The sequence below is a fragment of the Macaca fascicularis genome, chromosome 15 (assembly GCF_037993035.2).
Source record: "Macaca fascicularis isolate 582-1 chromosome 15, T2T-MFA8v1.1".
Taxonomy (NCBI): Eukaryota; Metazoa; Chordata; class Mammalia; order Primates; family Cercopithecidae; genus Macaca; species Macaca fascicularis.
In genome coordinates this window covers 14,881,337-14,904,590 of record NC_088389.1, presented here as the reverse complement: position 1 = coordinate 14,904,590, position 23,254 = coordinate 14,881,337, and the positions used below count along the sequence as shown (strand labels likewise).

The window sequence follows — 23,254 nt, the reverse complement described above, 5'->3', positions numbered from 1 at the left end:
GTGTGGTAGCTCACACTTATAATTCCCGCACTTTGGGAAGCCAAGGCAGGAGGATCATTGAGTCCAGGAGTTTGAGACCAGCCTGAGCAACATAGAGAGACCCCGTCTCTATAAATAATTTTTTTAAAAAAAGATAACAAAAGTTGGCCAAGTGTGGTGGCTCATACCTGTAATCCCAGCACTTTGGGAGGCAGGAGGATTGTTTGAGGCTGGGAGTTCAAGACCAGCCTGGGCAACATAGAGAGGCCCTGTCTCTATTAAAAAAATAAGGAGAAGCAAAAGTCTTCTGTGAAAATAAATTTTAATTGTGTATTATTGTTGCAAAAGGAAAGTATTATCTTTAGAATTGGAAAGAGAAGTCTTTTTTTTTTTTTTTTTTTCAGACGGAGTCTCGCTCTGTCGCCAGGCTGGAGTGCAGTGGCGCCATCTTGGCTCACTGCAACCTCCGCCTCCTGGGTTTAAGCCATTCTCCTGCCTCAGCCTCCCGAGTAGCTGGGACTACAGGCGCCCGCCACCATGCCTGGCTAAGTTTTTGTATCTTTAGTAGAGACAGGGTTTCACCATATCGGCCAGGATGGTCTCCATCTCTTGACCTCATGATCCGCCCGCCTCGGCCTCTCAAAGTGCTGGGATTACAGGTGTGAGCCACCGTGCCTGGCCTAGAATTGGAAAAAGAAGTCTTGAGACTAATATGGAAGAGGACCCTGAGAGACACTTAGGCAGCTGAGTTTTGTGTCTGTCCTAGGAAATCTGGAGTCATCTGCACAGCATTTAGCTCCCATGCCCTGTCCCACTCTGCCTGCTCCCATTTCACCTTATTTTGCCTTCCCTATTTTTCTTGCTTCTGAAAAAATATTGGCCATGTGTGGTGGCTTGTACCTGTAATCCCAGTACTTTGGGGCAGGTGGATCACTTGAGCCAGGAGTTTGAGACCAGCCTGGGTGGTGTATCGAGGCCCTGTCTCTGTTTTTTTTTTTTTTTTTGGAGACGGAGTCTTGCCCTGTTGCCTAGGCTGGAGTGCAGTGGCGTGATCTTGGCTCACTGCAACCTCTGCCTTCCAGGTTCAAGCAGTTCTCCTGCCTCAGCCTCCTGAGTAGCTGAGATTACAGGCATGTGCCACCACACCTGGCTAATTTTTGTATTTTTAGTAGAGATGGGGTTTCTCCATATTGGCCAGGCTGGTCTTGAACCCCTGACCTCAGGTGATCCACCTGCCCCGGGCTCCCAAAGTGCTAGGATTACAGGCGTGAGCCACTGTGCCTGGACCATTTTGTTTTCTTTTTTTTTTTTTTTTTTTGAGACAGAGTCTCACTCTGTCGCCCAGGCTGGAGTGGAATGGCTCAATCTTGGCTCACTGCAACCTCTGCCTCCTGGGTTCAAGGATTCTCCTCCTCAGCCTCCCAAATAGCTGAGATTACAAGCAGGTACCACCATACCTAGCTAATTTTTTTTTTTTTTTTTTTTTTTTTGAGACAAAGTCTCGCTCTGTTGCCCAGACTGGAGTGCAGTGCCGCAATCTTGGCTCACTACAAGCTCTGCCTTCTGGGTTGACGCCATTCTCCTGGCTCAGCCTCCTGATTAGCTGGGACTACAGGTGCCTGCCACCACTCCTGGCTATTTTTTTTATTTTTAGTAGAGATGGGGTTTCACCATGTTAGCCAGGATGGTCTCGATCTCCTGACCTCATGATCCGCCTGCCTCGGCCTTCCAAAGTGCTGGGATTACAGGCGTGAGCCACTGCGCCCGGCCATACCTGGCTAATTTTTTGTATTTTTAGTAGAGACAGGGTTTCACCACATGGGCCAGGCTGGTCTGGAACTCCTGATCTCATGTGATCTGCCCACCTCAGCCTCCCAAAGTGCTAGGATTACAGGTGTGAGTCACTGTGCTTGGCCTTGTCTCTATTTTAAAATATAACCATTTGTGCATTTTATTTTATTAAAATTTTATTTTTTGAGACATTCTTGCTCTGTTGCCCAGGCTGGAGTGCAGTGGCACAGTCTTGGCTCACTGCAACTTCTGCTTCCCAGGTTCAAGCAATTATCCCAGGTTCAAGCTGCCTCAGCCTCCTGAGTAGCTGGGATTACAGGCAGGCACTACCACATCTGGCTAATTAATGTTTTTTTTTTTTTTTTTTTTTTTTTTTTTGAGATGGAGTCTCGGTCTGTCGCCCAGGCTGGAGTGCAGTGGCGCAATCTCGGCTCACTGCAAGCTCCGCCTCCCGGGTTCACGCCATTCTCCTGCCTCAGCCTCCCGAGTAGCTGGGACTACAGGCGCCCGCCACTGCGCCCGGCTAATTTTTTTTTTTTTTTCTATTTTTAGTAGAGACGGGGTTTCACCATGGTCTCAATCTCCTGACCTTGTGATCCACCCGCCTCGGCCTCCCAAAGTGCTGGGATTACAGGCGTGAGCCACCGCGCCCGGCCTCATTTATGTATTTTTATTAGAGATGGGGTTTTACCATGTTGGCCAGGCTGATCTTGACTCCTGACCTCAAGTGATCCACCCATCTCGGCCTCCCAAAGTGCTAGGATTACAGACATGATCCACCCAGCCCAGCCTAAAAAATTTTTTATATATATGTATATATATTTGAGACAGGGTCTCACTCTGCTTTCCAGGCTGGAGTGAAGTGTTGCGATCATGGCCCACTGCAGCCTTAACCTCCCAGGCTCAAGTGATCCCCCACCCTCAGCCTCCCAAGTAGCTGGGGTTGCAGGCCATGCCACCACACTTGGCTAATTTTTGCATTATTTGTTGAGACGGGGTTTTGCCATGTTGCCGAGGCTGGTCTTGAACTCCTGGGTTCAAGCAATCCTCCCCCACCTCGGCCTCCCAAAGTGCTGGGATTATAGGCATGAGCCACTGTGCCCGGCCTTTTGTATATTTTTAAAAGTTGTTGTCTTGGCTGGGTGCGGTGGCTCACGCCTGTAATCGCAGCACTTTGGGAGGCCGAGGCTGGTGGATCACGAGGTCAGGAGATGGAGACCATCCTGACTAACACGGTGAAACCCTGTCTCTACTAAAAATACAAAAAATTAGCTGGGCGTGACGGCGGGCACCTGTAATCCCAGCTACTCGGGAGGCTGAAGCAGGAGAATGGCGTGAACCCGGGAGGCGGAGCTTGCAGTGAGCCGAGATCGCGCCACTGCACTCCAGCCTAGAAAAATTTGTTGTCTCACATCCGTTTTGGAAGGAGGAGAATTCTAAACCATTCTCTCAATCAACAGCCCAGAGAAGGCTAAGCAAGGAGGCGGGAAAGCAGGTGGACCTCATTCTCGGCTTATCTGGCAAATCTGGACTCCTCCCCTCGGCCTGGCCCTGTGCCCTGTGGCAGGGATATGGCAGGGATGTGGTCGTGAGCAGGATGCAGAGGACCCTGCACCGTTCTCCTGAGTGCACACCCTCGGGGCCCCTCTGTTCCCCTGACTTAGAAGGTCAGGACCAGTTCCCAGATGAGGAAGAAGGGGAAGGTGGTCCAGAGGGGGAGCAGCCCGTATAAAGGCCACATGGGATGCCTGTGTGATGCCTGCTCTTCCGCTCCTCACAGGATACTCCGGCCGGAGAGTCCAGAGCCCCAGCAGCAAGAGCAACGACACCCTGAGTGGCATCTCTTCCATTGAGCCCAGCAAGCACTCGGGCTCCTCCCACAGCGTGGCCTCGGTGAGCAGCAGGTGCCAGGGCTCCAGGTCCAGGCTTACCCCTCCTGAGGACTCCGCCCTCAGGAAGCTTATGGACTGGTAGAGTCCATTCATTCATTCATTCATTCTCTCTCTCACTCCTCCACCCACGCAGGCTTTCAGGGATTGTCCCTAATCACTCACTGTGCCAGGTGTTGGTGGGAGAAAGGTGGGCTGGTGCAGAGGAGAGAAACTGATGGTCTCCTGGGGAGACCCGTACCTGTGAAAATGCAGGTTATTCATTCATCAGCCACTGACAAGCACCTGCGTTATACCAGGGACTCTGCCAGGCTCTGGGGGTATAGAGGTAAATAAGGCAGAAGCTTGGCTTCTTCTGGGTTGTGGCTTTTGGTTCCTTCACTTGTCCAGCAAGCAGAGTCCCAGCTCTGAGCCAGGCTGGCACAGGGGCAAGCAAGAGCTGGTTCTTGTCCTTGGGCAGCCAGCCGCTCGTGTGGATGAGAGGCGGGACCCTGGCACAGAATGGGTACTCTCTGTCTTCTTGTCCAGGTGGTAGAGGAGCCATGGCGTAAGGGGTGGATACAGCAGTCGGGAGCAGGGCTCAGCGGGGTTCCAAGGTTCCTGGGCTGGGCGTTGGTCTCGGGATTCCTTCCCGCTTTGGTGGCTTCTATGAAGCACCATCAGGTAGATTGTGGGTCCAGGCCATTCTGAGGGTGCAGACGCTGTGGCCAGGAATGAGCTCAGGGATGGCATTTGGAGAGGGCGTGTGGCCCATGGTCAGGCAGTGGGGGAGGGCTCAGGGGGGGCCCTGCAGAGAGCCCAGGAAGGCTTCACTCTTTGTTCTTGCACTGATTGGCTCCCAGATGGTGGCAGTGAACTCATCCAGCCCCACAGCCGCGTGCTCGGGACCGTGGGATGCCAGAGGGATGGAGGAGTCTCTGACCACCAGTGACGGCAACGCAGAGAGCCTGTATATGCAAGGTGTGTGCAGGAGGTGCCTCGGCTTCCAGGGCAGGGTGGGCGGCAGAAACAGCTCCTTCCTAGGAGCCTGGCCAGTCTCAGGTCACTTTGCCCCTCACTACCCTGCCCAAAATCCCAATTGGAGATTTCCAGCCATTTCTGAACAAGGGACAGTGTCTAGGAACAAACCTGGTCTGAAAAAAGGCCTGGAACCTGAGCAGCCCAGGCCACACGCCCCCACCCAGTTCTTGCCCTTTAAGGCCCTTCTGCCTCCTTGATGTTCTGAGCCCCGTCTTGGGTGAGACAGTCAAGGCCTGACCCTCCCTTGTTGTCTCACCTGTGCTCAGGCATGGAGCTGTTCGAGGAAGCTCTGCAGAAGTGGGAGCAGGCACTGAGCGTGGGCCAGCGTGGGGACAGCGGCAGCACGCCCACGCCCAGGGACGGCCTCCGGAACCCAGAGACTGCATCAGAGCCACTGTCTGAGGTAGGTGGCCTTCTGCATCCCCCTGCGCCCATGGGAGAAGGTTGGCAGCACAGGAGAGGGGCAGCCACACCTTGGGAGGCAGGCAGGCTCCTGTCCTCTGTGAGGGTGTTATGACGTGAAAGAAAGCAATTCACGTCATGTGCTCAGCGCAGTGCCTGGCGCTCGGTAAAAACAGCTGTACTGGGACTCACACCCGCCTCAACCCTGTGAAGGGCAACGTGTGGTCCTGAAAGACTGGAAGGGAAGGCGCCTCTGTTGAGAGTTGGCTGCATTGCCCGGTCTTTGTTTTTTTTTTTTTTTTGAGATGGAGTCTCGCTCTGTTGCCAGGCTGGATTGCAGTGGTGCGATCTCGGCTCACTGCAACCTTCACCTCCCAGGTTCAAGCGGTTCTCCTGCTTCAGCCTCCTGAGTAGCTGGGACTACAGGCGCCCGCTACCACACTCGGGTAATTTTTGTATTTTTAGTAGAGACGGGGTTTCACCATGTTGGCCAGGCTGGTCTTGAACTCTTGACCTCATGATCCACCCTTCTTGGCCTCCCAAAGTGCTGGGATTACAGGTGTGAACCACTGTGCTCGGCTGTTTTGTTTGTTTGTTTGTTTTGAGATGGAGTCTTGCATTGTTGCCGAGGCTGGAGAGCAGTGGTGCTATCTCGGTTCACTGCAACCTCGACCTCCTGGGTTCAAGTGATTCTCCTGCCTCAGCCTCCTGAGTAGCTGGGATTACACAGGCGCACGCCACCATGCCTAGCTAATTTTTGTATTTTTAGTAAAGACGGGGTTTCACCATGTTGGCCAGGATGGTCTCGATCTCTTGACCTCGTGATCCACCCCCCCTCAGCCTCCCAAAGTGCTGGGACTACAGGCGTGAGGAACCGCGCCCAGCTAATTTATGTATGTATGTATGTATGTATGTATGTATGTATTTATTTATTTATTTATTTTTGAGACAGAGTCTCGCTCTGTCGCCCAGGCTGGAGTGCAGTGGCACGATCTCGGCTCACTGCAAGCTCCGCCTTCTGGGTTTACGCCATTCTCCTGCCTCAGCCTCCCGAGTAGCTGGGACTACAGGCGCCTGCCACCACGCCTGGCTAATTTTTTGTATTTTTTTTTTTTTTTTTTTAGCAGAGATGGGGTTTCACTGTGTTAGCCAGGATGGTCTCGATCTCCTGACCTCATGATCTACCCGCCTCTGCCTCCCAAAGTGTGGGATTACAGGCGTGAGCCACCACACCCTGCCTACAGTGAATATTTATTATTTCAATATTAGGAAAGGAAAATGAAGTTAAAAGGCTACAATTAAAAATTTTGTGGCTGGGCACGGTGCGTCACACCTGTAATCCCAACACTCTGGGATGCCGCGGCAGGAGATCCAGTTGAGCCCAGGAATTTGAGGGGATGTGGCCACTTCTGGTGGCGGAGGTAGAAGGAGGAAGGAGGATTTCTCTGCCTACTCCTCCCTCACCCTTGCCTTCATTCCTCCACCCGTGTTTCCCATTGGCCGAGAGCCAGCTGGCAGGGGGACCTAGGAAACAACTTGCAGAACAAGGGTGGGGCTGTGTCTGGCACAGCTGGCAACAAGTTGAAGGTGTCCATACCCTCTGTCCCTGCTGGGGCGTGAGCTCAGGACGTGAAGGCCAGGGAAATACCTGAGGTTTGAAGTGACTCAAACCCTTGAGTGCCTGCAGTTGCAGCTGCGTCAGGTCCTGTCTGTGAGTGGGCAGGGAATGGGCACCTGTAGGAGTGTGTTAGTGAGGGGGATTCAAGGGAGGCAACTTTGTTTCCCAGATTATATTTTTTGCTAAAACTATATCTGAAATGATAGAACTTGAAAATGATAGAACTTGCATTGTTTTCCTTGTTGTGAAAGCAATTACATATTCCTTATCAAATAATGAAAAGTACAGAAATAGGAAAGAGAAGGGGGTGTAAAATAGTCTGAGCCCAGACTCTGATCAGACAGCTCAATGGTTGCGCGGTGTGCGGCCCTCGGCCTCCTGGAACACTGGCGCTCTGTGGGGGCACCAGCACCAGCCGTACAGGCCTAGTCCATAGTAGGTGCTCAGTTAATTATCTCTGGCATGTCATTGATGCCTACAACCCTTCTTCTAGGCATCACCACTTTCTCTTCCTCCAGGCATTTTTTCTATCTATTGCTATAATTTTTTTTTTTCTTTTTTTTTTTCTTTTTTTTTTTTTTTTGAGACGGAGTCTTGCTCTGTCGCCCAGCCTGGAGTGCAGTGGCGCAATCTCGGCTCACTGCAAGCTCCGCCTCCCGGGTTCACGCCATTCTCCTGCCTCAGCCTCCCGAGTAGCTGGGACCACAGGCGCCCGCCACTGCGCCCGGCTAATTTTTTCTATTTTTTTAGTAGAGACGGGGTTTCACCATGGTCTCGATCTCCTGACCTTGTGATCCGCCCGCCTCGGCCTTCCAAAGTGCTGGGATTACAGGCGTGAGCCACCGCGCCCGGCCTGTTTTTTTTTTTTTTTTTTTTTTTTTTTTGAGACGGAGTGTCGCTCTGTCGCCCAGGCTGGAGTGCAGTGGCCGCATCTCAGCTCACTGCAAGCTCCGCCTCCCGGGTCTACGCCATTCTCCTGCCTCAGCCTCCTGAGTAGCTGGGACTACAGGCGCCCGCCACCTCACCCGGCTAGTTTTTTTTTTTTTTGTATTTTTTTAGTAGAGACGGGGTTTCACCGTATTAGCCAGGCTGGTCTCGATCTCCTGACCTTGTGATCCGCCCGTCTCGGCCTCCCAAAGTGCTGGGATTACAGGCTTGAGCCACCGCGCCCGGCCGGCCTGTTTTTTTTTTTTGAGATGGAGTTTCGCTTTTGTTGCCCAGGCTGGAGTGCAATGGCGTGATCATGGCTCACTGCAACCTCTGCCTCCCAGGTTCAAGCGATTCTCCTGCTTTAGCCTCCCGCGTAGCTGGGATTACAGGCATGTGCCACCACACCTGGCTAATTTTTTTGTATTTTTAGTAGAGATGAGGTTTCACCATGTTGGCCAGGCTAGTTTGTATCTCCTGACCTCAGGTGATCCACCCGCCTCAACCTCGCAAAGTGCTGGGATTATGGGCATGAGCCACTGCGCCCAGCCTATTACTATAATTTTTAAACAGTTTTGTTGAAATATAGGCTGGGCACAGTGGCTTACACTTATAATCCCAATATTTTGGAAGGCTGAGGTGGGAGGATTGTTTGAGTCAACGAGGGGGAAGTTCAAGACCAGCCTGGGCAACATAGTGAGACTCTGTCTCAAAAAAATATTTTGTTTTTGAGACAGGGTCTTACTCTGCTGCCCAGGCTGGAGTGCAGTGGTGTGACCAATTAGCTGGGTGTCGTGGCATGTTCCTATGGTCCCAGCTACTCGGGAGGCTGAAGTGGGAGGATCTCCTGAGCCCAGGAGTTCAAGGCTGCAGTGAGCTATGATAGTGCCAGTGCAGTCCAGCTTGGGCAACCCTGTCTCTACAAAAAGAAAAAGAAAAGATATAATTCACGTAGCATTTAAACTGGACAATTGAGTGACCTTTGGTATATTCACAAAATTGTGTATCTATTATCACAATCAATTTTGGAGCATTTTTATCATCCCAAAAAGAAACCCCTGGTCTGGCATGGTGGCTCATACCTGTAATCTCAGTGCTTTGGAAGGCCCAGGTGGAGGAAAATTTCTTGAGCCCAGAAATTCAAGACCAGCCTGGGCAGCATAGTGAGACCCCCATCTCTGCAAAAAATTAAAAAGTTAGCTGGGTATGGTGGCGCACACCTGTAGGCCCAGCTACTCAGGAGGCTGAGGCAGTAGGATTCCTTGAGCCCAGAAGGTCAAGACTACAGTGAGCCATGGTTGAGCCACTGCATTCCAGCCTCTGCAACAGAGTGAGACGGTGTCTCAACAACAGCAAAGAAACACCAACAAAGAAACCCCATGTACTTTGGCCATTCCCTTCGTATCCCTTCATTTCCCCCAGCTCTAGGCAACCACAAATCTATTTTCTCTACATCTGGATTTGCCTATCCTGGACGTTTCTAGAAATGGGATCACAGAATATGTGGCCTTTTGTGACTGCCTCCCTTCACATAGCAGGATGTTTCCAAGGTTTATCCGTGTTGCAGCGTGAATCACTGTTTTGTTTCTGTTGTATAGATGGACCACATTTTGTTTATTTGTTCATCAGTTGGTAGATATTTGGGTTGCTTCATTTTTTGACTCCTATGAATAATGCTGCTATGAACATTCATTACAGGTTTTTGTGTGGACATTTGTTTTCATTTCTCTTGGGTATATACCTAGGCGTGAAACTGCAGGATCACGCCCTGGCTGGCGTGCGGTGGCGCAATCTCGGCTCACCACAACCTCCACCTCCCAGGTTCACACCATTCTCCCGCCTCAGCCTAAGTAGCTGGGATGACAGGCATGCGCCACCACACCTGGCTAATTTTTGTATTTTTTTTTTTTTTTGAGACGGAGTCTCGCTCTGTCACCCAGGCTGGAGTGCAGTGGCAGGATCTTGGCTCACTGCAAGCTCTGCCTCCCGGGTTCACGCCATTCTCCTGCCTCAGCCTCCGGAGTAGCTGGGACTACAGGCGCCCGCCACCTCGCCCGGCTAATTTTTGGTATTTTTAGTCGAGACGGGGTTTCACCGTGTTAGCCAGGATGGTCTCGATCTCCTGACCTTGTGATCTGCCCACCTCGGCCTCCCAAACTGCTGGGATTATAGGCATGAGCCACCACGCCCGGCCTAATTTTTGTATTTTTAGTGGAGATGGGGTTTCACCATGTTGGCCAGGCTGGTCTCAAACTCCTGACCTCAGATGATCCACCCACCTTGGCCTCCCAAAGTGCTGGGATTACAGGTATGAGCCACCATGCCCAGCCTCCACGTTTAACTTTTTAAGGAACCACCAAACTGTTTTCAAAGTGACTGCACTGTTTTTTGTTCTCATCAGCAGCCCATGAGGGTTCCCGTTTCTCCACATGCTCACCACCACTTGTTCCTGTCTTTTTGGTTATCCCCATCCTGGCGGGTGCAGGTGGCTTCGCATTGTTTTGATTTGCATTTTTCTGATGGCTAAGGATGTTGAGCATCTTTTCACTTCCTATCCATTATTACATCTTATTCGGAGGAATGTCTATTCCGATGCCTTCTTTTGTAATTGGGTTATTTGTGTTTTTATTAAGTTCTAAGGGTTTCTCATATTGTGGAGAAAGCCCTTTATCAGATGCGGTTGCAGATATTTTCTGTATTTTTTGTCATCTTGTGAGTTATCTTTTCACTTTATTTATTTATTTATTTTTTATTCCGTATTTATTTATTTATTTTGAAATAGAGTCTCGCTCTGTCACCCAGGCTGGAGTGCGGTGGGGTGATCTCAGCTCATTGCAGCCTCTGTCTCCCAGGTTCAAGCGATTCTCCCGCCTCAGTCTCCTTATAATCTGGGATTACAGGCACCCGCCACCATGCCCGGCTAACTTCTGTAGTAGAGACAGGGTTTCACCATGTTGGCCGGGCTGGTCTCGAACTCCCAACCCCAGGTGATCTGCCCGCCTTGGCCTCCCAAAGTGCTGGGATTGCAGGCGTGAGCCACCGCGCCTGGCCTCACTTTTTTGCTGGTGCCCCCGGAAGCACAAAAGTTTTTTGAGGGTCAGGGTTATCTGTTTTTTCCTTTTGTTGAGTGTGCGTCTGATGTCACATCTAAGAACCATTACCCTGGCCAGGCGCGGTAGCTCACACCTGTAATCCCAGCACTTTGGGAGGCCAAGGTGGGTGGATCACGAGGTCAGGAGATGGAGACCATACTGGCCAACATGGTGAAACCCCATCTCTAATAAAAATACAAAAATTAGCCGGGCGTGGTGGCACATGCCTGTAGTCCCAGCTACATGGGAGGCTGAGGCAGGAGAATCACTTGAACCAGGGATTCAGAGGCTATAGTGAGCTGAGATGGCGCCATAGCACTGCAGCCTGGCGACAGATCTAGACTCTATCTCAAAAAAAAAAAAAAAAAAAGGAACCATTACCTTACTTGAGACCATTTCACAGAGACACAGATTTGTGCCAAAACTACAAGTCTCTGCTGGCCACACAGGGTGCGTCCGGGCCCTGCGGGAGAACCGAGCAAAGGGTCCTGTGGGCCTGGGGCTGCATCCCAGCTCTGCCAAGCTCTTGCTGGTCATGTGGACCACATGTGGACCACTTAACCTTGAGTTTGACCTGTGAAATGGGGTCCTAGTAATCCTGTCCTCAGAGGGACACTGTGAGACTGAACGATGAGGCACCTGGCCCCAGGTGGCACTCAGTGCATGGCTGCCATTTCCATCATTTCCATCCCTTTCCAAGCTCTTCTGACTGTTGTTCCCCAGCGCCCTCGGCCCTCATCTTCTCCCCGCGGGTCCAGTTACAGGCGGTTGCAGGCTCTGGCAGCCTTTGTGGAAAACAGAGTGGGGTTGGCTCATGCCTCCCCTCAGCGCTCAGCCCAGAAGCTCCTGGGGTTCAGGGAGGAGTGCCCCCTGTTCCCTCACCCGGCCTAGTGGCCCAAGGGTAGCAACAAGGTCATCAAGGCCACAGGATGCTGCGCACTCTTTTTTTTTTTTTTTTTAGACGGAGTCTCACTCTGTCACCAGGCTGGAGTGCTGCAGTGGCGGGCTCTTAGCTCACTGCAACCTCCGCCTCCCAGGTTCAAGCGATTCTCCTGCCTCAGCCTCCCGAGTAGCTGGGACTACAGGCGTGCACCACCATGCCCAGCTAATTTTTGTATTTTTAGTAGAGGCAGGGTTTCACCATGTTGGTAGGATAGTCTTGAACTCCTGATCTCATGATCCACCCGCCTCGGCCTCCCAAAGTGCTGGAATTATAGGCGTGAGCCACCGCGCCCAGCCTTTTTTTTTTTTCTTTTATTTTTTTTTCTTTTTTTTTTTCTTTTTTTTTTTTTCCTGAGACAGTCTCGCTCTTGTTGCCCATGCTGGAGTGCAATGGCATGGTCTCAGCTCACTGCAACCTCTGCCTCCAGGGTTCATGCGATTCTCCCGCCTCAGCCTCCTGAGTAGCTGGGATTACAGGTGCCAGCCACTATGTCCAGCTAATTTTTATATTTTTAGTAGAGACGGGGTTTCACCATGTTGGCCAGGCTGGTCTTGAACTACTGACCTCAGGTGATCCGCCTGCCTCGGCCTCCCAAAGTGCTGGGATTACAGGTGAAAACTGCTGCGCCCACCCAATTTGTGTATATTTTATGGTAGTAAATGATAAAGACGATTACCTACATATATTTTATTGTTCGTCACATATCTTTTTCATAATTTTTTCAGTATCTCTAGGCTAAGTGGGTTCATCTCTGAGGTTTTTCAAATTGTCATAAATTTCCAAAAAATTCTCCTATATATTTATTGAAAAAAATCTGGCCGGGCACAATGGCTCATACCTGTAGTTCCAACACCTTAGGAGACCAAGGTGGGAGGATCACTTTAGTCTAGGAATTCAAGACCACCCTGGGCAACATGGTGAGATCCTGTCTCTACAATAAATACAAAAATATTTGCTGGGCGCGGTGGTGGGCACCTGTAGCCCCAGCTACTTAGGAGGCTGAGTTGGGAGGATCGCCTGAGCCCATGATCTCATCACTGCACTCTAGCCTGGGCAACAGAGCAAGACCCTGTCTCAAAAAAAAAAAAAAAAAGAAACCCTATGTTGTTCAAGGGTCACATATGTATTATTAAAATTAATTTTGGCCGGGCGCGGTGGCTCAAGCCTGTAATCCCAGCACTTTGGGAGGCCGAGATGGGCGGATCACGAGGTCAGGAGATCGAGAGACGATCCCGGCTAACACGGTGAAACCCCGTCTCTACTAAAAAATACAAAAAAATAGCCGGGCGAGGTGGCGGGCGCCTGTAGTCCCAGCTACTCAGGAGGCTGAGGCAGGAGAATGGCGTAAACCCGGGAGGCGGAGCTTGCAGTGAGCTGAGATCCGGCCACTGCACTCCAGCCTGGGTGACAGAGCAAGACTCCGTCTCAAAAAAAAAAAAAAAAAAAAAAAAAAAAAAATTAATTTTGCCCATTACTTTGTGCTATTTATTGTGGTCTGTAGAAAACATTAAATGTTGACCGGGCACGGTGGCTCACGCCTGTAATCCTAGCACTTTGAGAGGCCGAGGCGGGTGGATCATGAGGTCAGAAGTTCGAGACCAGCCTGGCCAAGATGGTGAAACCCTGTCTTTACTAAAAATACAAAAATTAGCTGGGCATGCTGGCGCGCACCTGTAGTCCCAGCTACTTGGGAGGCTGAGGCAGCAGAATTGCTTGAACCTGGGAGGCGGAGGTTGCGGTGAGCCGAGATTGTGCCACTGCACTCCAGCCTGGGCCGACAAGAACAAAACTCCATCTAAAAAAAAACAAAACAGAAAACATTAAATGTTGTGTGTGGCTTTCCACTGGACAGCACTGCTCTGGAGCCACACACACCTGGATTCAGTATGTTTCAGTATGTGGCACCACTAGTTCCACACTGTGACCTCAGGGAAATAATTTCCCAGTCCTGAGCCATGTCTTAGTTTCTCTATCTGTCAAGGCAAATAAGAGTGTCTTTCTCCTAAGATCTCAGGGATGACTTAATAGAACTACAGCACTTCACACAAGACTGGCCCATGGTGGCCACCAGCAAGTGTAACTCTTAGAATAAATATTGTAATAATTACTCTTGCTCTGTTGCCCAGGCTGGAGTGCAGTGGTGCAGTCTTGGCTTACTGCTACCTCTACTTCCTGGGTTCAAGTGATTCTCCTGCCTCAGTCTCCCAAGCAGCTGGAATTACAGGTGCACACCACTAAGCCCAGCTAATTTTTGTGTTTTTAGTAGAGGCAGGGTTTCACCAAATAGACCAGGCTGGTCTCAAACTCCTGACCTCAAGTGATCTGCCCGCCTTGGCCCCCCCAGAGTGCTGGGATTACAGGCGTGAGCCACCGCGCCCAGCTGAGCTCAGGAGTTCAAGACCAGCCTGGGCAATATGGTGAAACCCTGTCTCTATTAAAAATATAAAAATTAGCTGGGTGTGGTGGTTTTTTTATATTAAAAATATAAAAATTAGGCACATTTTATTTCGTTTATTTGCGTGCCTGTGGTCCCAGCTACTTAGGAGGGTGAGGTGGGAGAATTGCCTGAACCTGGGAGTTGGAAGTTGCAGTGAGCCGAGATCACGCCACTGCATTCCAGCCTGGGCAACAGAATGAGACCCCATCTCAAAAAAGAAAAAAAAGAAAGGACAGTCCTGATGAAAATCCTGACTGCATTTGCACAAAACAGTAGAGTTAGTCTATTCCTTCCTGCCTTAAATCCTAGTGCTCACTTCTCTTCCTTACTAATAAATGTCCTTTGTGGCGTTTTTTTCCAGAATAGGGCACTTTCATCTGCATTAGGAACCTATTCGGGCAGATATCCTTTCTCCTCAATGATTTTCTTTTTTAAGATTTATATATATATATATATATATATATATGTGTGTGTGTGTGTGTGTTTGGAGACAGAGTTTCACTCTTGTTGCCCAGGCTGGAGTGCAATGGCATGCAATTGGCTCACTGCAACCTCCACCTCCCAGGTTCAAATGATTCTCCTGCCTCAGCCTCCGGTGTAGCTGGTATTACAGGCATGTGCCACCATGACTGGCTAATTTTTGTATTTTTAGTAGAGATGGGCTTTCGCCATGTTGACCAGGCTGGTCTCAAACTCCTGACCTCAGGTGATCCACCCGCCTCAGCCTCCCAAAGTCCTGGGATTACAGGTGTGAGCCACCACACCTGGCCTTTAGTTGTATTTTTAAATTTTAATCTTTTATTTATTTATTTTGAGAGCACATTATGAAATGGCTCATTTTTGTATTTTTGGTTTTGCTGTGTTGCCAATGCTGGTCTCAACCTCCTGGGCCCAAGTGATTCACCTGTCTTGGTCTCCCACAGTGCTGGGATTACTGGTATGAGCCATCGTGCCTGACCCAGTGATTTTCTTTCGTTTATTTGTTTATTTTTTTTGAGACAGAGTCTCGCTCTGTCACCCAGGCTGGAGTGCAGTGGCGCCGTTAACGGCTCTCTTCAACCTCAACCTCCCTGGGCTCATGTGATCCTCCTACCTCAGCCTCCTGAGTAGCTGGGATTACAGGCACATGCCACCATGCTGGCCTAATTTTTGTATTTTTTGTAGAGATGGGGTCTTTCCATGTTGCCTAGGCTGGTCTCAAACTTCTGGGCTCAAGGGATCCTCCCGCCTCCCAGGTTCACGCCATTCTCCTGCCTCAGCCTCCTGAGTAGCTGGGTCTACGGGTGCCCGCCACCATGCCTGGCTAATTTTTTGAATTTTTAGTAGAGACGGGGTTTCACTGTGTTAGCCAGGATGGTCTCAATCTCCTGACCTCGTGATCTGCCTGCCTCAGCCTCCCAAAGTGCTGGGATGATAGGCATGAGCCACCACGCCCGGCCCTTATGATTTATTTAATAACATTTTTGGCCGGGCACGGTGGCTCACGCCTGTCAGCCCAGCACTTTGGGAGGCCGAGATGGGCGGATCACGAGGTCAGGAGATCAAGACCATCCTGGCTAACAAGGTGAAACCCTGTCTCTACTAAAAATAAAAAATAAAAAAATAGCCGGGCGGAGTGGCAGGCGCCTGTAGTCCCAGCTACTTGGGAGGCTGAGGCAGGAGAATGGCATGAACCCGGGAGGCGGAGCTTGCAGTGAGCCGAGATCATGCCACTGCACTCCAGCCTGGGCGACTGAGCAAGACTCTGTCTCAAAAAAAAAAAGAAGAAAAAAAAAAATAACATTTTCTTTTCTCTGGCTTAGTTTGGTGTAAAGATACAGAATATAATGCATAGAACATACAAAATATGTATTATCAACTATGTTCTCAGTAAGACTTCTGGTCAACAATAGGTTATTAGTAGTTAATAACCTACTAATAACTCCCTCTACTCTTAGAGGGGTCAAAATTATATGTGGGCCAGGCGCGGTGGCTCACACCTCTAATCCCAGCGCTTTGGGAGGCAGAGTCAGGAGGATTGCTTCAACCCATAAGTTCGAAATCAGCCTGGGCAATGTGGCAAAACCCTGTATCTACCAAAAATATACAGAAGTTAGCCAGGTATGGTGATGTATGCCTGTAGTCCTAGCTACTAGGGAGGCAGAGATGGGAGGATCACTTGAACTCAGGAGGTTGTGGCTGTGGTTAGATGTGATTGTGCCACTGCACTGCGGGTTGGGTGACAGAACGAGACTCTGTCTCAAAAAAAAAAAAAAAAAGGTTTTTATGTAGATTTGCAACATGTGGGCATAGGGGGAGTAAGTTACCCTAAGTCCACAATTTTCTTTCTTTCTTTTTTTTTTTTTGAGACAGAATCTCGTGCTGTTGCCCAGGCTAGAGTGCAACGGTGCGATCTCAGCTCACTGCTCGCTGCAACCTCTGCCTGCCGAGTTCAAGCGATTCTCCTGCCTCAGCCTCCTGAATAGCTGGGATTATAGGCGTGTACCACCACGCCCGGCTAATTTTTGTATTTTTAGTAGAGACGGGGTTTCAACGTGTTGGTCAGGCTGGTCTCGAACTCCTGACCTTGTGATCCACCCACCTCGGCCTCCCAAAGTGCTGGGATTACAGGCGTGAGCCACCGTGCCCAGCAACCTAAGTCCACAATTTTTAAGGGTCATGTGTACTTTATGGAACCTGGTATATCCAATATGTGATCATTTCAGCATGTAATCAACAGAAAAGATTCCTGGGACGGTCTATGCTTTTTGGTACCGTGTTTGAAATCTGTTGTGCGTTTACATTCTGGGACTGTCGAGGTTTCCAGTGCTCAGCTGCCACACGTGGCTGTTGGCTCCTCCATCGAGCAGTGATGATCTGGAGCCTGTGTGCTTAGCTGCTGGGTCCTAGAGCTCTTCCTCTTTCCCCAGGGACCTGGGGGTGAGGGAAGGAGCCGTTTTCATTGGGAGCTTTGAGGGTCCTTGTTTTTACGGCAGCCAGAGTCACAGCGGAAGGAGTTTGCAGAGAAGCTGGAGTCCCTGCTGCACCGCGCCTACCACCTGCAGGAGGAGTTTGGCTCCACCTTCCCCGCGGACAGCATGCTGCTAGACCTTGGTGAGCTGGGCCCAGCGCAGGCGGGGTGGGCGTGGAGGGTGGCAGGGATGGAGGTGAGGAGAAGGTTCGAGAACCGGGGCGTGGTTCTCTCAGTGCATCCGATGAATTAGAATCCCCAGGGCTCTCCGACCTCACGTGATCCAGCACCTTATGGCACAGATGGGGAAACTGAGGTGTTCCCTTCTCCATGGCAGGCTGGAGCAGAACTGAGGTGAGGCCCCGGAAGTCCCCAGCGAGTGCACCTGGCTCCATGCCCTTGGGTGTGGCCTTGGGGTTCGTGTGGCAGCATCTCCCTGATGGCTGTCCCAGGCCTCTGCTTTGAGTCCTTTCCCGTGGCTCAAACTGAGTGGGTGGATGGGGTGACTCACGGGAGGTTCACTCTGAGCAGGCCAATGGCCAAGGACAGAAGTTCCGTTGTTGGGTGCGTTGAGGTGAAATGATGTGACATGCTGAGGGGGAACCCAGTTGTTCTGCCAAACAGCCACTGTCCTCTTCAGACCCCTGCGGTGAATGACACCTTGGCCCCTCCCTGTGCACTCAGCCCTGTGGGCCCCTCAGACTCCCGAGGATCTGGCTCCCTGGCTCTGCCAGTGGGGACACAGAACCGGAGTGGGTCGGCTGAGCCACGCTCCCTGCCCTGGCTTCTCCCCACGTGCTCTGGGCGTGGCTTCTCTGTTGGAGGAATCTGCCTCCTGTGGCCTCGATACGTGGCAGAAAGGGCTGCGGGACCTTTAGGGTGGCCCGCTGCAGGTCTGTGGCCTTTGCTTACTTGCTTGACAATCCTTTCCTGAGCACCCTTGGAGGTCCACACCCCTCAGCCCTTGGGCAAGCAGGGAGGGGAACTCCAGGTTAGTGGCTGTGGACTCTCTTGAGCCCTTGGTATCAATGGCTGAGTTTCAGATTGTCAGAGGAGAGAGGCGATTTCCCCGGGGCCACACAGTACAAGGTCCTCCCCCTGCAGAGCTTGGGGGCCTTCGGGTCTCAGGTCCAGCGGTGCAACCTGTGAGCTTGGCAGAGCTGCTCACCAGCCGAGGGCTCACACCTAAGGCTGATGACCTCCGAGGATGTCGTGGGTATTGAAGGAGGCCACTCACTGAGGCGAGGAGTCCAGTGTCCTCATGCAGAAGCGCTTGCCATGTCAGAGCTTTGCCACTGAGCATGGGAATCACAGGCCCCGGATGACGCCTCCCCTGGGCCTGATGGGGGGCTTTGTGTACCGGGATTGCAGCCGAGCACTGTGCTGGGAGTCTCAGCCCGCTCTCTCTTGCGGCTCTTCCCAGAGAGGACCCTCATGCTGCCCCTGACCGAGGGCTCGCTGCGGCTGCGGGCGGACGATGAGGACAGCCTGACCTCAGAGGATTCCTTCTTCTCTGCCACCGAGGTGACTGGGGGTCGGGACCAAGCCTGGGGTGGGGTGAAGGCTGGGCCTCCTCTGCAGGCCCACTGGGCCAGCACTGGGTCATGGGAAACTGGAGGCATTTTCTCCGACAGGAGCAGAATTTGGACGCTCTCACGGGCCTCTTCGAAGCTGTTGGGGATGGGGGGTGCTGAGAAGTCAGGGGCCATTGTCCTGTGGGTGAGAGCAGGGGTTCTGTCCCGAAGGGCTCCAGCCTATGCTAGCCTCTCACTTCTCCAGACCGCTGTGCCCATTGATTGGCCTCAGTCTCCTGCCATGGGCACGTGGATCAGGCACTGTGTCCTTCCCTGGGACCAAAGGACGTGCGCTTGTGTCCTTTAGATGGCCTTTTTGGGAAGGACCCCTGGAGATGGGGATGCTGAGGGCCAGAGCTGGGCTCGAACTGGGGCCTCCTGGCCAGTGTTTCCTCTGACATCCCCTCAGGGAGGTTAGCAGTGGGCAGGCACCTGGGGTGGCCGCTGTGGCCAACCAGCGGGCAGGTGCGCTCGCGCTGTGCTGTGCTGCTCACACGGGCTCCCCGGTCTCTTCCCCTGCACCCTCCCCCAGCTCTTTGAGTCCCTGCAGACCGGAGATTACCCGATCCCACTCTCCAGACCCGCTGCTGCCTACGAGGAGGCCCTGCAGCTGGTGAAGGAGGGGAAAGTGCTGTGCCGGACCCTCAGGTGAGCGGGTGTGGAGGGAGGGAGGGAGCAGGAGGTGGTGGGTGATCCTGGCCCTTGCGTGGCCCTTGCGGGAGGCGGAGAAGCCAGCGGTGCTTGGCGAGGACTCAGCCTGAGTGAGTCCAGGCTGCCTGAGCGCCATGGTGAGCTGGTGACAGCTCCTCCGCCAGCTGCAGAGGGCCTGGATGGACCCATACTGGCAGGTCTGGTACCAATAATGACAGTAACAAATGAACGTAATTAATAAAGAACAATAGTTACTACCGTTTCTAAATTCTAAGAGGGTGTTTGCTTCTACAGCACATATGCTAAAAAAAATTGGAATGATACAGAGATTAGCGTGGTCCCAGCATAAGGATAACACGCAGATTTACCGAGCATTCCATATAAAAACAAAAGGAAATTCTCAGGGGGTTACAGCCACAGCCACACAGGGGGCACTGGCTCTAAGTGCAGCATCTGGACCCAGCCCCTCCGTAGGAGAGGTCAGGAACCCAGGCTGTGGGGACAGACAGGCCCGGACTCCCTCCAAATTCTGCCACCCTGAACAAGTTGCTTAACTTCTCTTAGCCTCAGTTTCCTTGTCTGTCGTTATATTTAGGCCTCTTCGCCATCTTATATTAACTTTTTAATTAACTTTTTTGTATAATAAGAGACTGAGAACTTGATTTTTTTTTTTTTTTTTAGTAGAGATGGGGTTTCACTGTGTTGGCCAGACTGGTCTCAAACTCCTGACCTCAAGTGATCTACCTGCCTCAGCCTCCCAAAGTGCTGGGACTGCAGGCATGAGCCTCCATGCCCGGCCTGAGAACTTGGCCCTTTGGTCATGGCTTGCAGATTTCAGTATGTATGTTTAAAAGTTAATCTGGAGCTGGGCAGGGTGGCTCATCCTTATAATCCCAGTACTTTGGGAGGTCGAGGCAGGCAGATCACCTGAGGTCAGGAGTTTGAGACCAACCTGGCCAATATGGTGTAAACCCCATCTCTACTAAAAATATAAAAATTAGCTGGGCGTGGTGGCACATACCTGTAGTCCCAGCTACTCAGGAGGCTGAGACAGGAGGATCGCTTGAACCCAGGAGGGAGAGGTTGTAGTGAGTGGAGATCATGCCACTGCACTCTAGCCTGGGCAACAGAGCAAGACTCTTATCTCAAAAAAAAAAACAAAAACTGAGCTGGGCACCGTGGCTCATGCCTGTAATCCCAGCACTTTGGGAGGCAGAAGCAGGCAGATCACTTGAGGTCAGGAGGTCAAAACCAACCTGGTTAACATGGTGAATCCCCGTCTCTACTAAAAATACAAAAATTAGCCGGGAATGGTGGTGCGTGGCTGTAATCCCAGCTACTCGGGAGGCTGAGGCAGGAGAATTGCTTGAACCTGGGAGGCAGAGGTTGCAGTGAGCTGAGATTGTACCATTGCATTCCAGCCTGAGCGACAGAATGAGACTCTAAAAAAAAAAAAAAAAAGTTCACCGGGCACGGTGGCTCACACCTGTAATCCCAGCACTTTGGGAGGCCATGGTGGGCGGATCACGAGTTCAGGAGATGGAGACCCCGACTCTACTAAAAACACAAAAAAATTAGCCAGGCGTGGTGGCGGGCGCCTGTAGTCCCAGCTACTTGGGAGGCTGAATCAGGAGAATGGCGTCAACCCGGAGGCAGAGCTTGCAGTGAGCCGAGATCGCGCCACTGCACTCCAGCCTGGGCGACAGAGCGAGACTCCATCTCAAAAAAAAAAAAAAAAGTTCACCAACCAGAAATGAATCAGACACTGGCTGAAGTGATCCGGGTGATCCGCCACATCTGCCGTCAGGAGGCAGTTTGGCCATTTTGGTTCTTTGCCAGTTAAATGTGGGGCTGGTTGTGGCCTAAGGAGGCCTCGGTCATCTCTGTACCCAGTGCCTTAGAGGCTGATACGTCCTCAGAGATCATCCAGGCAGCCCTGTCCTTTGGCCTGGGAAGACCAAGGCCTCAAGGGAGGCAGGCACCAGCCAGAGGCCACACTGCTGGGCTGAGGCAGGGCCAGGGCTAGAGCCAGAGCCTCCCACCTCCCCACCCAGGTGCCACCTGAACCCCCGGGGCATCGCTGGGCAGGGACCAGGTTGTGTGACGCCGTCTGTCCTCCCCTCAGGACGGAGCTGCTGGGCTGCTACAGTGACCAGGACTTTCTGGCTAAGCTGCACTGTGTGCGCCAGGCCTTTGAGGTGGGTGTGGCCTGGGGCTTCCTCGGGGTTGGGAGGCAAGGGGTAGTCAGGCTGGCCGTGGCTCTGTGGCATGTACGTGGCCTCCTGGTCCCTGGCCCGGCCTGCTCCCACACTGGGCTCCTCTGTGGCAGGTGGGCCACCTACCCGGCCTCTTCTGTGGCCCTCTTCATGGGCTTTGAGGGATCGCCATGCCTGGCAGCTCACTCCCCTCCCTTCCTCCTTCCCTAGGGGCTTCTGGAAGACAAGAGTAACCAGCTTTTCTTCGGGAAAGTGGGCCGACAGATGGTGACAGGCCTGATGACCAAGGCTGAGAAGGTAGCAGGGAGTGGGGTAGGGGGGCAAATTATAAAATGCAAACCACAGAGAGTCCCACTGAGCCCCATCTGCCAGAACCCCTGTGCACAGGCTGATATGTGTTCCTCCTACTCCGTTCTGTAGACTCTGCAACCAGGGATGTCGTTATTCCGTTTCTAAGTCTTTGTGCCCTACTTACCATCCCGCAGTTTACTCTGGAGTGTAGCGGCGCGTGGTGTCCGTCTCTCCATGCCAGCACTGGGAGGGGTGTTCCCCGACTGTGGAGTGTCCCATTGAGTGGAGAGCGCCACACAAAGCCTCCATTCCCTGATAGATGGACACCTGGGCTGTCTGATGTTCACCATCACAGACATCACTACTACAGTCTTCCTTATACAGCTCTCTCGTGAGGTTTTCTGTGTGGCAAAGCCCTGGATATGACATTTCTGGGTCCTGGACATTTAGAAGCCCAGCAGATATTGCTAGTTTGCCCTCCACAAGGCCTTCACAACTTACATCGCTGCCAGCAAATAAGGCTATTTCCTTGCATCTCTAATTAATGATGAGGTTGCAGAATTGTTTTGATGATTGGTTACTCGTCTTTTTTGTTTTCCTTAATGGGTTTGAGCAAAGTTTTGTGAACAGGTTGGACAGATGATTCTGAAACACACATCTAACCTCACTAGCCAGCTACCTACAACCCTCGCTTGTGCCTGCTGCCCTTGGGCTGAAGGCCAAGCTCTGTTTGGTGGTTTGCTGCCCTGTGAGCTTCATCCTGTCCAGCTGAAGGGCCTGCTTCTAGTGCACCAGACTTGCTGCCTGATCTGGGCTTTGCATATGCTGGTCTCTGCCCCAGGAACACTGTTGCTCAATCTTGTTTTTTTTTTTTTTTTTTTTTGAGGCAGGGTTTCACTCCTGCCACCCAAGCTGGAGTGCAATGGCACGATCTCGTCTCACTGCAACCTCCACCTCCCAGGCTCAAATGATCCTCCTACCTCAACCTCCTTAGTAGCTGGGGTTACAGGCATGCGTCACTGCGCCTGGCTAATTTTTGTATTTTTCGTAGAGACAGGGTTTTGCTATGTTGCCCAGGCTGATCTCAAACTCCTGACCTCAGGTGATGCGCCCTCTTTGGCCTCCCAAAGTGCTGGGATGACAGATGTGAGCCACCACACCTGTCCTCAATCTTTTTTTTTTTTTTTTAAATTTTATTGTGAAATACACATAGTAGAGAGTGTAAAAAGTATAGGATTTGGCCAGGCATGGTGGCTCACACTTGTAATCCCAGCACTTGAGAGCCTGAGATGGGAGGATTGCTTGATGCCAGGAGTTCAAGGCTGCAGTGAGCCAATGATTGCACCACTGCTCTCCAGCCTGGTTAACAGAGTGAGACCCTGTCTCAAAAAAAAAAAAAACAAACAAAAACACCCAAAAATTGTAAGATTTTTTTTTTTGAGACAGAGACTTTCTGTGTTGTCCAGGCTGGAGT

General features: G+C 51.6%; 1 protein-coding gene and 1 non-coding gene across 8 annotated transcripts in view; both read left to right on the top strand.

Annotated features, from left to right (window-relative positions):
• MIGA2 (mitoguardin 2) overlaps positions 1-23,254 on the top strand; it is a 38,816-nt gene that overhangs the window by 8,374 nt on the left and 7,188 nt on the right. For 4 of the 7 annotated variants that reach the window (XR_012424282.1, XR_012424283.1, XM_005580669.4 and 1 more), the window contains exons 4-11: positions 3,551-3,663; positions 4,502-4,619; positions 4,946-5,082; positions 17,074-17,191; positions 18,472-18,572; positions 19,155-19,270; positions 21,399-21,471; positions 21,700-21,786. Coding sequence is in view for 3 of the 7 variants with exons in the window: in XM_005580669.4 (XP_005580726.2) it covers positions 3,551-3,663; positions 4,502-4,619; positions 4,946-5,082; positions 17,074-17,191; positions 18,472-18,572; positions 19,155-19,270; positions 21,399-21,471; positions 21,700-21,786 (863 nt within the window). In the remaining 4 variants the exon portion in view is untranslated. Of the gene's footprint in view, positions 1-3,550; positions 3,664-4,501; positions 4,620-4,945; positions 5,083-16,450; positions 17,192-17,284; positions 17,403-18,471; positions 18,573-19,154; positions 19,271-21,398; positions 21,472-21,699; positions 21,787-23,254 lie in introns of those variants that run through there. The other 3 variants (XR_012424285.1, XR_012424284.1, XM_074016309.1) reach the window with 3 other exon arrangements.
• On the top strand, positions 19,552-19,659 carry LOC123569251 (U6 spliceosomal RNA). Its single transcript, XR_006692893.1, has one exon. It is a non-coding gene; the product is annotated as a U6 spliceosomal RNA (small nuclear RNA).